The 13,846-nt window shown below is 39.3% G+C and overlaps 1 protein-coding gene across 2 annotated transcripts in view; it reads right to left on the bottom strand.

The window, feature by feature from the left end:
- Positions 1–5,523: 5,523 nt before the first annotated feature.
- The window catches only part of GGNBP2 (gametogenetin binding protein 2), a 29,890-nt gene continuing 21,567 nt past the window's right edge, over positions 5,524–13,846 (bottom strand). For both annotated transcript variants that reach the window (XM_075013935.1, XM_075013936.1), the window contains exons 9-14: positions 12,726–12,920; positions 11,649–11,799; positions 11,316–11,441; positions 11,069–11,220; positions 8,907–9,155; positions 5,524–8,177 (exon numbers count right to left, since the gene is read on the bottom strand). In XM_075013935.1, coding sequence (XP_074870036.1) covers positions 7,974–8,177; positions 8,907–9,155; positions 11,069–11,220; positions 11,316–11,441; positions 11,649–11,799; positions 12,726–12,920 — 1,077 coding nt within the window. In that variant the 3' untranslated portion in view covers positions 5,524–7,973. The remainder of the gene's footprint in view (positions 8,178–8,906; positions 9,156–11,068; positions 11,221–11,315; positions 11,442–11,648; positions 11,800–12,725; positions 12,921–13,846) is intronic.

The following is a 13,846-nucleotide window of genomic DNA, read 5'->3' as shown; positions in this document are numbered from 1 at the left end:
CAAAAAGGGAAGCAGCATGAAAACAGGCAATACTTACATGAACTAATTTTTCAATTACATGTTAATTTAATTACATAATCATACAATAATCAGTACAAGGTGGGAGAACCCTGCTTCTAATTACATATTTAATGGGAGACCAGGAAGAGGACACTGATCATCTCAGTTAAGTAAAAGGGATCTCTGTAGCTGAGTGTTGTCGTAACTCTCTTTATCCATAGATACACCTCATAACCTTGTCAAAACAAAAAGCAGTCAAGTAGCACTTTAAAGACGAGCAAAATAGTTCATTAGGTGAGTTTTCGTGGGACAGACCCACTTCTTCAGACCATAGCCAGACCAGAACAGACTCAATATCGTGGGTCTGTCCCACGAAAGCTCACCTAATGAACTATTTTGCTCGTCTTTAAAGTGCTACTTGACTGCTTTTTGTTTTGATAGTGTATAGACTAGCACAGCTTACTCTCTGTTACTATTCCTCATAACCTTGAGTAGTTGAGATGGCTTGTTTAGATCCTTACATAGCAACTGACAAGGTAACAGTTCCCAAACAACATCGCTGTTGCCTGCCTGTATTGTTTGTGGATGCCACTGTGCAGATATTTAGATGCAGGACAAGCCCATTACTTCATAATGGGTAGAACAAATGAGGCCACCCAGTTTTGCAAAGACTTCTCAGTGCATTTAAGTTTACAGAGCAGTCTCATTACAGAGTGAGAAGTTAAGCAAATGTATAGAACTTTGTTGTGAATAGACAATCAGTGAACCAAAAGCATTTGGCGATCAGGAAAAGTGGGAAGTTTTCATACAAATCCCTTTTGTTTGAACTTTGATGACTGGAAATAAATAAATAGGACAACTTCAAGGAGCCTTTTACCTTGCTGACTTTCTTGTGCAGATGAACATGAATGCAGGGCTGGCCAGTTTGAGAAAATGTTAACTCCCTTCTTCATCTTCCCCCGATAACAGAATTGTAGGAATTAGAGATGAGAAAGTTCCCTTATGCCACCCACTCCATCTCCCTGCCAATGTAGGATTGTTCCTTAGCACACTTGTACTTGTATTCAGCCACAATTTTCTTTTAATACCACCCCACTTCTCCTACTCATATTCCATTTATTATTTCAAGTATACCTCACTGGATTAGAGCTCATGCTAAAAATAATTTATTGATATGGTTGGCACACAAAATAGAATTTAAAAATTTTAAATTTGTGTATACGTAAATTATGGCTATGAGAGAGTGAAACTGAGAAAATTTGGCCTATTGAGAGTACTAAGTTTTTCCCAAAACCTAAGCCTCAGGTAGATCCTAAGAAGCATCTTTATTTAAAAAGGAAAGTGCTGCATCTTTGAAGGCTGGAAGCCTTTAAAATTGATCAGCACCAAGCCAAACTACGTGCACTGAAATACTTTGCAGATATTGAAAAAAGCTGATTTTGGACATATTTACAAATTCACTCAATGTAGGAAGCATGCCAGAAGCCTGGAAAGAGATTGTTAAATATTAATGCATGGGGTTGGGGGGAGATGGCTATAGCCCATCTTTTTTGACTGGCTTCTGAGAGCCACTGATGGAGCCAAATCACCACAAGCCCTATGAACTGCTGCCATCCAGAGGCAATTTCTCTCTCTCTCCCCTCGTCCCCGTGAAAAATATATTTGGGTATATTTAGGTTCTTGCAGATAACAAAAACAAAGACCTACTCCAACAGTGAAACATCTGGCCTAAGTCATATGATTTTAAGAGGAAAATATGCAGGGACATAGAATGTAGAGTATTGCAGAAGACTTCCATTAACTCGAGTGGTGAGGAAAACTCTGGAGGGAAAACATTTCATGAGATCAACCATGAGAATTTTTCCACAGGACAAAGCAAATCTTAATTCAGGACTGTCAGCATCTGCCTTAAGAAGGGAAGACCACGTTTTAATCACATGTAAAGATTCTTTTGAGGAAACTGATGAACAAGAACAGCTGGTACAAAAGCAACTATAATTGACTTATGAAAGAAGGAGGAGGCAGGCTGTCAGACCACGTACCCGTTACACAAGGTTTGGAAAAATAGGAGTGATGTTATCTAAATCATATTTTAGAAACTATGAAAGCACAGTTCCTCTGGATACTCATTACACCTCAAACAAATAGACAGATCTTAGATCAGAAAACTAGACACACGTAAAGGGGCAAGGAACCTGACCCTAAAGGAAATAAATACACTCTGTAAGGGTCTGAATTTGAAAGGCAGTGAGCAATGTTCCCTCTTGTTTTTTTCATATGCAGCATAAACTTGGTTACATGCATTGAGGCAGGCACAGATGTGCACCATCCCTAGAAACACATGCTGCTGGTCGTGAGCACTCTGCTGATCGGAGGCTTTTCAATCTCTCCTGGGTGGTGCCCCAAGAGCACAGTTTACAGGGAATACCGGTGCTGATCCCTTGCAACTCCTAGTTTTATTTCATTGGAGGATCACATTACAAGCCATGACCATAAGTTGTGCAACAGTACAGAATTAGATGGGCACTTGATAGCAGGGTCTTTGTATGCAACATTCTCAAGTCAATATAGGCACGTGCTCTGCAAAAGCATTATTATTCATGCGTTTGTAGTTTTGCTAGATATGGCACACTGGACCTAAAAACTTGATCTTGCGTCAAAGTTTGAATCCAAGTCTGTCTTCCCTGTAGGCTCAGGGTAAATCATTTTTCAGCGTGTCAGGGCCCAGTTTATTAAGAAAACATATAGACTTATGCTCCCATGTCAGCATTCATGTAACGATGGACGGATGCTAGGAATGCTTCTGCCCTGAACTCGCCTACCAATTTTCCTGCCAAGTTAATACAAGAAGTTCCCAGTAATTCCATCTGGTGTTACTCCCAGCCAAAGCAGGCAAATAAAATGCTCACATACTCACTGTCAAGGTTTATCAAGGGCACTCTCTAGCTTTATGCTTGAAATGAGCAGGAATACCACCACCTATGGGAAGCCACTGGAAAAAAAAAACTAAAGCACATTTGAAATAGATGCTTTCTTCCACCTTCACTATCTATACTAAAGTGCTGTTCGCCTTCAAGTTTTTATTTGTTTAAAATTTCCATTTTCAACACACAGGAATAAAATCATGGAAGGCTGTAGAAAAACAATAAGTCCTAGACAGAGCATCATACAAAAGTCGTAAGTACTCAGCATTTCACTGAAATATTAAGTTACTGAGTTTTTACACAAATGAAATTTGGGGTTTAGATGTTTTCAAATACAAGTAGCACTTTATTTCATTTGAAAGTACAGGGAACAAAAAGATCCTTTAAAAGCTGAAGTATGCTTAGTGTTTTTCAACAAACAATATGAAACCAGAGAAGCGCCATCAAGTGGACAGTAGTGCTAAGGCTTTTGGTTTAAGAATGGTCCTTTCATACCAAGGAGGAGCTGGAGAAAACATGGATTTGCCAAACCAAAAAATGGACACTTTGAAAAAAATGGGATTAAATTTGTTTAAAAAGAGGTGCTTGAAGAGAAAAGAGCACTTTCTAGACTGGCATCTCATTAGAGCAGTGTAAAGTCTTTAGACAAATAGTTTATTAACCTCCCTCCCCCAGCTCCCCACAAAAAGCACTGTCCAGATGATTGAGAATAGATGTGACTTTGCAAGTAATTCTCTGAATAGTTTCAGCCTCTTAAAAATAAAGTCACATTTCAACTTTTATGAAAACAAAATATTTTGACTTTTGAAGTGTTTTGAAATTTAGGGAGATTAAAAAAAAATAGCCACAATTGTAGCACATACATAACCAAAAAAAAAAATCCTTTGGGGCTGAATGTTTGGTTCAACCCAGAACCATACAGTTACTTTGGTCTTAAAAGTGTTTAACTCAACTTTAAATGAGTATCGCAGTTTTTTATTTCTTGAGTAATCCCCAAAAGTCTATTTTGGATGAATCAACCAAAAATGGCCAAAAACCCTGAGGTGCTGGCGGGTGGGGGTGGTGAGAGAGGGAAAAATCACTGACTTGTTCAGCTCTACATGTCTCATCCACTTCGTTTTGCAAACCTATAGTTCCTTTCAGTTTATATAGTTGTACATTAGAAAGGGTATCCGTATTCTTACTCACCTCGACACCTTTGATGCATAGAATGCTGTATCTAAAGAATTTTTCTTTTCATAAACTTCATTTATTTAAAACTTTGGGGCAAGGGAAACTGAGCCTGCTTAATGTGTTGGTTAACAACAGTATATTTTTCATGCACTCAACACCCCCCCCCCACTTACGTGTCAAGGGAGTATGACCAGGTTCCATATAGTTGGGAGTTCTAGAGAACTGGGTTACTTTGAATACTGAAGAAGAGCTCCAAGTCACTTGTCTTTTTCACCAACAGAAGTTGGTCTAACAACAAGTTATTACTTTACTCACCTTCTCTCTCTAATATCCTGGAACCAACAGTAAACACTGCAAACGTCAGCTGCATAAGCCACATTTGCCCTGATAAAGAATGGTTACTTACCTTCTAATAACAGTGATAATTCAAGATGACTCATGCCCACGAAACCAACTGTGAACATGCTCTCCATGCATGAGATCAGATTCTAATGAGCAGTATTTGTGGAACTGCACACACACGATGCATGCTCTTACCCGATATAAAGGCAATAAAAGTCCAACCACTATTTTCCTTCACAAATACTGAATCAGGACTATAGGACTCCACAGTAGCAGGGAAGGCAAATGGACTATAAAAATTCATTTTCTAGGTACACTTAATCCTGTTGCCATGTGTTGACTTCTTGGAGGTCTCTTTCAGTCTTGCATTCTTATGTTTCTGCAATTGTTCATGTCCCATTTACTAGTCCAGATTGCTCTGTATCAGTGACTGGTCATTATCATTTTTCCAATGTGTGTCATCTACAAGCTTTGCCAATCATGTTTTTGTTTCCTTTCAGGTCATTAAGAAAAGCACTGAATAGCATAGGGCCTAGAACAGAGGACTGCTAGAACGGGACCCAAATAGAAATAACTGACAAAGATTCCCTATTTGCCATTCCATTTAAGATGCAGCTGTTGACAGTTGTTAACCCCTCTAACATGTACCATGTTGCTGGTGGGAAATAACTGATTTAACACTTGTGAAAAACTTCTTGTCAGAGTGGTTAAGCATTGGAACAAATTGCTTAGGGAGGTTGTGTAATCTCCATCATTGAAGATACTTAAGAGCAGATTAGATAAACAGGTGCCAGGGATGATCTAGATGATGCTTGGTCCTGCTGTGGGTGGAGGGGACTAGGGGCATGGTTTTTCAAGATCCCTTCCCATTTTACTATTCACCAGACAGATGGCCCACAAAAATGACTTCAGGAATAACATGCTAGTTAGGAGATTCCTCTATTTCTTTGTGTAGGAAGGCCTCATCATTTGTGGGGGTCATCTTCCAGAGAAAGCCATGAATGACAAAAACTGAATACCAGAAGTGGGAGTGGAATGGCATGACATGGGGAGGTGTTTGTGAAATAAACACACTGCCTGCAAGGAACCTTTTATTGTTTGCTGTTTAATAGTCAACAAGCAAGTTTAACTTAGAGCAGTAAATTAACAGCTGAACTGGGACATGAAGGTAATGCAAATCAACTTCAGCCTTAACCACCTAGAACAGTTCTTTGAACTCACTGCCTGGGAAGGGAGAGTGTTGCTACGATGCTGCCATGCCAGGTAATTTTAGACTTAAAGACTCAACAACTTCCCATCACAGCATTCCTTTGTGAATCCACCTGTTAAACCCTCCCCTCCCAAAGGGACAATAACATTGTTATATTAAAATAGGAGCAAAACAAACAGTAGACTCATTAGTGCCATATAGTCTAGCCAATGTGACCACTTGCCAGCTTACCCTGTAACTTGACTTTCTGGCTTAATGTCATTACCTTTTCTCCATTCTTAGCCTGTTGACCACTGTCTGCATCACTTACTTTTCTTTTTGGTGCCATAATTAAGGCTGGGTGTTCCGTCAGTGGCCTTAAGGCAGTTGTGAGGGAGCTCTGAGAAACCAAGAACCTGCTGAGTCATGCGCTTGGGACAGAGCGGAACACCACAGTGGGGCACAATGAACTGTGAATAAGTAAAACTGTGATCCTGTAGATGGCAAGGCCTTCCTGTACTTACATAAAACAGTTGCGCTCCATGTTTGAAAATAATGACTTTACTACATTTAAATACTTTTATTTAGTGGTAGTCAAGAAAAGATTTACTCCGTCACTTCCCATTTCAGCCAGAAAAATGCAACTTTAATCAATTTCAGACACATGAACCTACTTTGTAAAACAAAGAAAGACAATCAAGCTCTTAGTGATGACTGGAGCATCTCTATTTCTAAAGTCTCTAAACAATAGTTTCTCTCACTTGGCTTCCATCTCTTATTTCTATCAAAAAAAAAAAAAAAAGATCATTCTGAATTGAAATCCACTATCTTTAAAAGATGTTTCTGTAACAATCACTTGCATCTCTTTCCCAGGAAAGGCAGTTGTGGCACAAGCAATTAGATAATTGGCTACAGAAACTTTTGGACATTTTTGTCTAGATTGTTCTTTCCTGCACACCTACCAGACCAGCAGCATGATCAGAGATCTGCCTCTGAGTGATTTAATCTTACTAGGTTTTCCAGATAAGCAACAAAATAACTTTCTAATCTGGATCAGTACATGAATCATTTATATAGTGTACACAGTTCCACTTACACATGTGAAACCTTCTGCATTAAGTACCAGCAATTGCAAGTAAGTTTTGCATATTGATGTGTGGTTCGGGTTCTGTGAAAGCTCCTTCCCTTTAACCTGTCCCATGAAGTATGAGTCTATGGTCTCCACGCCACCTTTGGACGAAGCACTGATAGAACATCATGTTCTGAGTGAAATGAAAGGTAAAAGCAGAATACAACTGATAGCAAAATCAGCCACGAAGAAAAGGGATATCTCCCAACAACTTGAATAGCAGCTGTGCCAGTTTACTCCAGTTAATTTTAGCATACTGCACACAACCTATGTAATCTACGTGTATCTAGATTGAAAAGATTAATAATTTTTCATGCTGTCATATCTCCCACCCCTCCAATTCTCACTGCCAAACAAAGCATCCCATGAGACCAACAGGCAGGAAACGTTATATGCTACTGAACTTTCAAAACTACCCATGACTGAATGTAGATTTATGCAACAGTATCTCCTCAAAACTATCTTCCACTCTAGTAAGCAACCCTTCAGATGCGTTGAAATACTATCTACTTTTCATTTATTCAAATGAAACTAAATTCTGTTTTTGTGAGGGAAGGCAGGAAATAAGGAAGAAATGCTGGGTGGGAAGGTTACTGACTTGACTTTCAGAAGTAATACTGAATCAGTGTGCATGGAAAAGGGCTGCAGGTCACCTTAGCTCAGTTCTGCAATCAAAACCTACAAGCACAGATTGAGAGTATACTGAAGATACTTGTTAATACTTATGTTCATAATGTTAGGAAAAGTAGAAACGGTTAAACGAACTTTTACTATGCATATTAATAAATATTCTTTATTTAAATTTTGCACATTGCGCTTTAACATATTACATCCAAACATTTTGCAAATGGATGTCTATTTGTAAAATCTTATATTCAGCTCATTTGTCATTCTGTACAGAATTATAAGTACAACATTACTTTGCCACTAGGTTGCTTTTTGTAAGTCTCACAGTAAGAGAAACATGTAATGAAAAGAGATGGCATAAATTATAAAGAGGCTTGCACAACTACTCAACTAAAGAAACCTGAAGAAAGATCAAAATTAACAAAATCACCTCCACCAATCTCCCCACAAAAAAAAAAAAAAGAAAAAAAAGAGAATCACATTGATTTTAAGATAAAATTTTGCCATAAGTCACTAAATTAAGTTTTTGAAAGAGAAGGCGCAGTAGTCATCTTGAGGATTTCAATGCAAGACAGCTATTTTATTGTATTTAGTTCGCTCCAGCTGTTGTCAACCAACCACTACAAACAGGTCTCTTGTGATCATTTAAGCGGCAGTATTTATTAAATTTCTCCTTCAGATGCTGTCGGTATTGTTCTCTATTGCTGTAAAAAGACTTGTTGTTCGCCATAAATGACTGTATTTCATCTTGTGAGATAAAGATTTCCTCGTCAGAAGTGCATTCAGATTCATCCTACAGAGGGAAAAAGCAGTTACGGACATGAACGCTGCTCTTCCAACACTGCACGTTCCCCATCATATTACAAATTAGGTATGAAACTTTAACTGGAGATCCTAGGGGCAGTGTTGTCCCAAGTCTACAGTTGCTTTGAACAGAGAGCGTCACATGGTGACAGCATTCATCCTAACTTAGCTAGCCCAGTAATCTGTGTTTGAGTCAAAAATTGTTTGCGATATGCTGCATCACTAGTCGTCTACTAAGCAGTGAACTCTGGCAAAAGCAAGCAGAAGCACTATTGCATTTTAAATTGTTTCAGGTGAAAGACCACGGCAATAAGAGACAGATGCATAAAAATGAAAGAAAAAAAAAAAACAAAAAAAAACCCACAAACCAGACAAATCATCTGAGAAAACCTGTGGCCAGCACGAGCATTCTACACAAGAGCACAGATGGTGCCCATATCTTCATTACAAGATTGCTATTCTGCCATTATTCCACTGACGTAATTTTAACTCAAAAGTTAAAATTACAAAATTTCCTATAAGCCATCTCACTAACAAAGTCAACCAGGAACACAAAATACCATAATATAGGGACAAGGAGCATCTTCAACAACCTCTTCCTGTACCAGGTCTTAACATACCACATACAGATTTCTGAATTTCCCAAAACCTATCCCCAACACCAAAGATTCAAAGCAACAGGCTACAAATCTGTGCCTTCAAATAAACTGTTACTTACAAGCAGTTCCACTAAGCTCTTGGCACCTTTTCCAGAATCAGGAACAAGTGATGTTTCTGTAGATTCTGCACACTGTGACACATTTTTCCTGTGGTCAAACCAAGGCAGCTGCTGTACATTTTTTTCTGAATTACAGCAGCTTTCAGCATGCGTGTCTTTGGTCTTGTTAAGGTGAAACTCTGTGTGCACAATATTTCCTGAGGTTTCATGGTTACTCAGATCTGCAATACAACTTCCAAGTTTCTGAATCTAAGGAGTTAAGAGAATTTACAATGTATTACTGAAGTGGTGCTTTTCTTAAAAAAAGCTTGTAATATTGAGCTGATTTCACAAATGGGATACTAAGATTTGGTAAAGACATCAGACAATTTTTTTTCCCACAAAACAACTCCACAAAGCAGTATTTTGGAAAGAGAAGACCTGTTTAAATGCTAAAAATCTTAGGTGATGGTAAATGAGCATTTGGTACAGTAGCTGACTGCCTTCACCCAAGTACAATCAGAGAGCCCAACACAGAATATGACACTGATGGATACAAAGACCTCACATGTAGCTACTGCTAGAGAGTGTTCCTTGCCAGCACTGACCTAATTTCCCACTTCACACTCATCAAGTATAGGTGTCCAAGGGGAAAATGTACTCCACACAAGGGATGCGCGTGGGGGGGGGGGGGGGGAAGGAAGGAGCCCTGTGACACATTAAACACTAACCAATTTCTATGGACATAAGCTTTCATGGGCAGCTCACTTCATCATACATATGGAATGGAAACTACAGAAGCAGGTATAAATTATTTTATATTACACAGACAGAGAGAGAGTCAAGATACACCCTGCAAGCTGGATTTGGCCCACAGGCTACCTCATGTACAGAGCAGACAAATACTGCTTTAACTTCTGGCTCCCTACAGCGGTCTGCACTGGAGGCTGGGAGAAAAGGGGAGGAGTTAGACACTGGTCTTGCTCCATTGCAAAGTATCTCAGCACCAGCTAATAGGATTTTGTTGTGGGGCTGGAGCAGATCCCAAAATTCTCCCTCTCCCCTTGTGTCTGGAGCAGAGTGCTAAAGGAACAGGCAGCAGTTCTGTGCTAACAGCCTGTCACTGGCTCCCCTTAACCCTCTGGTCCGCACCCCACATAACCCAAATCCTCTGCCACTCCTCTTGCACCCAGACCTCACCCCCCAAGCCCCTGTCCCAGGTCACACCCCCCCCCTCCAATCCCTAAGTGGCAACCCAAACCCCTGCACCCCAGTCTCCTGCCCTATGACACAACCCAAATCCCTGCCCACCCCCTGCATTCCAGACCCTGCCTCAGATCACAATCCCCTCCTTCACCCAAACTTCTCTCCCAGACCACATCCCCTCCTGCACCCCAATACCTTACCCAACCTCCCTCCAAGACCCCATACCTCCTCCATTAATATCCTGGAGGTATGCACAGGCCTTGACCACTTTCCAAACTCTTGGAGTGCCCCCTCACCCCACCCCTGCCCACCCCCCCAAAAAAAAAACACCACACCTGCCTGCCCCATGTACTATATTTGTAGTAGGGGAAAAAGCAAATTTTTCTCCTTTGTATTCACACCTGCTCATCTACTGTTAGAGTTGGCCAGATCAACCCTGACTGAATTGGTCTGGTTTACACTGCTTCTCCACTTGACCAGGTAAGCCTCATTTGTGTCATATGAGAGTATATTTATGCCTGCTACTGTAACTTCCACTGCATGCCTCAGACCAAGTTTTGCTCATGAAATTTTTGCTCACGAAAGCTTATACCCAAATAAATTTATTAAATTTTTATGGTGCTACATGATTCCTCACTGTTTTTGCAGATACAGTTTAACACTGCTACTCCTACGATACTAGCTTACACCAGGTGTCTTCCACCTATCAGCCCTGAGCTCGACAGGAGAGGAAAAAAAAAAGGGCAAAATGCACTACTGAAGTGTTCTGGTAGCTGGTGAATAAAGAGAATGTTTTTCCAGGACTTAATCTAGTACTGAAGAGATACCTTTTTTTTTTTTTTTGAATGGGAAAGGGATGGGAGGAGATGACCCTGCCCCTCATCATCTTGCTTATACCTGCAGTGTTGGGCAAATGGAAGTAAATATTTTGCACTACAAGCACAACTCAGAATTCAAAAGCCAGCAGTTGTCCTTACATGCTCACTCTCACACTTCAAAGTTTTGCTTTTCTTTTTCTTCTTCTTGTTTTTGCCTTTTACGTTATTCTCTTCAGAATTAGCCCAACATTCCACGCAACTATCCCCATCCTCCTCTTTATCGTCACAGCGGTGGACACATGAATCATCACCTGTGAAAGACAGGGAATTTCCTCTCTCAAACATGTCTTCTATGCCTTCTGTACACTAAGATAAGGTTAAAATTAAATTCCTACTGGACCCTTACCATTTTCATCATGATTACAAATGCCTTCAGTGCAGGCGACATCTGAACCTTCCCGAGATCCTGTTTCACTGCCCTCCATGCTTGATGAATAGCCGCAATCACTACCATTACAATGTGGAGATAAACCTGAGACAAAATGAGACATTACTGCAGTCTTCAGCAGAAGTTACAGATTCTTTAGTTAGGCCCCTACAAACAAAAAAGTTCTTTATTTTTTTAAAAGTTCATATTCTTACCTCTTCCAACTTTAAAAGAGTATTTGAAAAGACCTTCCCTCACCTGTTGTTAAAGGTTTTCAGAATAAAATAGTTAAGAAACATAAGTTTAAATTACCTTTCTTTATTTTAGGTGAGCCCAACAAAGTGCCACTACTAGGACAAGTACATGAAGTGCTTTCATTGGTGACAATTACTTCTACACAACTGCTAGTATCTTCTGCATTACCACAGGCTTTGCAACTATTTTCCATGAAGTCTGAGTTTTCCTTAAAACAAAATGAAAGGATATTTCAACACCTGCATACAAAAGGCTGTTAGTAACATTCCTCTATTTCTGACTTCTTTTAAATCTCTAGAACAGATAGCCATAAAATAAAAGAAACCACTGTTGCCAGATAAGGCTATTATCATGTCGCTTGCATCACGTCAAAAAGCAAACTATCAACTTTAAATAAGCCTTTTTTTCCCCTCCAAATGCAGGCATACAAAACCATGTTCCAAAGCAATTCAAAGAATTTACTTCAGTAATAGGTACATCTCTTCATAACTAAATTCAGCAGCACAAATGTTTAAGGTAAGGTATGGTACTCATTCACTGCCATTAAAACACACTTGGCTGGCCAGCATCAGCTAATTTGGGATGAGAGGGCTTGAGCTGCAGGGCCATCAAATTACAGTGCACAGGCTGGGGTCCCAGTGCTTTGGGTTGAGCCCAAGCCCACATTTACACTGCAATTTTACAGTCTGCCAGTTCAAGCCCTGCAAGCCCAAATCAGCTGAGAGTTTATTAACGTGACAACATTCCCTTAAGTCTTCTTACAAGATGCCATCACTGGTGGTACTGAACTTTAAGTAGCATGCAAATCTGATGTTCTCTTTTAATTAAATGACTTTTTAAAAAAAAAAAAAAAATAGGACATTATCTCTTCAAATGACCATCTAGACTCAGATTAAGTAAATCTACAAATCAGAGTTCTTGTTTGAAAACTATTCCTTTACAAGAAGGCAAAAAGCTCTTTTAAAAAGAGATACCAAGTTTCATTAGGAGGTATACTTACAAAATTAGATTCCAAGAAAAACCACACCACTATCGTTCAGCACAAAAGTATAATGAGTAAGAAAATGCAGACTGTGAATTGAAATAAGTTATTAATAACACAAACCTTTAAACCAATTTATCAGAAATATTTACCTTTTCCTGACTTATTTCTTTCTCCTCCATTGCCTGTACGGGAGCAGGAATCTCACACACACACTTATTTTTCCGCCTATTCTTCCGTTTTTGGCGCTTTTTCTCTTGCTTAAGTTCTCGTACTCTTTCCTCCTCAGAAAATTCTTCACAGAGTTGTTCCAATCGACTAATTCCCTGAACTTTTTCCACAGCCATCTGTTAATAAAATTTAAACCCTTTAAAGGCCTTAAAAACTAAACTGTACCTTCTCTATTTATAAAACAAAAAGGGCAGCAAAAAGGGCATTCTGATAGGTAGTTTGTTCAAAGTGCCTTTGACAAGTTAATCATAGCACTGTCACTCAAGGCCTCAGAAAAACTGTCAAGTCAAATGCACTCAGAAATACTGAATCTTGGGAAGAATGATCCTATAAGATTTAAAAATGCATCACTATGGCTGGTGCCTGCACTTGCATTCGTCTTTTAAAAGAGGCATGCAAATAAGGGAAAAATGTAAATCTGCACTTCATTTGCATATCTGGCACCTCATGTGTATTCGTCTTTCAAAAAAGCAGTGTAGATGCGGCTCTTTCGAAAAAACCCTTCATCCCACAAAAAGGAAGGGTTCATTTGAAACAGGGTTTACTTTCGAAAGAGCCACATCTACACTGTTTTTCTTCTTTTGAAAGAAGCTCTTTTGAAATAATATGCAAATGAGGCACCAGATATGTAAATCTACACCTTATTTGCATTTCTGATTTCCTGCATTTTCATGCCTTTTTCCAAAGAAAATGCAAGTGTAGACACAACCTATAAGTTTTATTAAATGATGTAATTTTTTCAAGACGTGTAAGTGAAAAGGCTTCATAAACAGTTTTGCTGCACTGAAAACCTCAAATACGAACATGAGATTCATATTTACGAATTTCCTCATCCAAAGTAACAAGCAGAAGAGATAAGCAAGGAAACAAGGAAAAATGTTCTGTTTAATAATTAAGGTACTACTGTAATAGACATAAATGTAGTAGTATTCTCATGGGTACAGCTGCCTGGAGGACCAGCAAGGTAAGTAAACTAAATCCTTAAATATCAGAATCTTCCACAATGTATTTAGAGTTAAGAATATATCTCAGTAAGGGTTTG

The sequence above is a fragment of the Carettochelys insculpta genome, chromosome 19, assembly GCF_033958435.1.
Source record: "Carettochelys insculpta isolate YL-2023 chromosome 19, ASM3395843v1, whole genome shotgun sequence".
Classification (NCBI taxonomy): domain Eukaryota; kingdom Metazoa; phylum Chordata; order Testudines; family Carettochelyidae; genus Carettochelys; species Carettochelys insculpta.
This window is presented reverse-complemented; position numbering and strand designations above follow the sequence as displayed.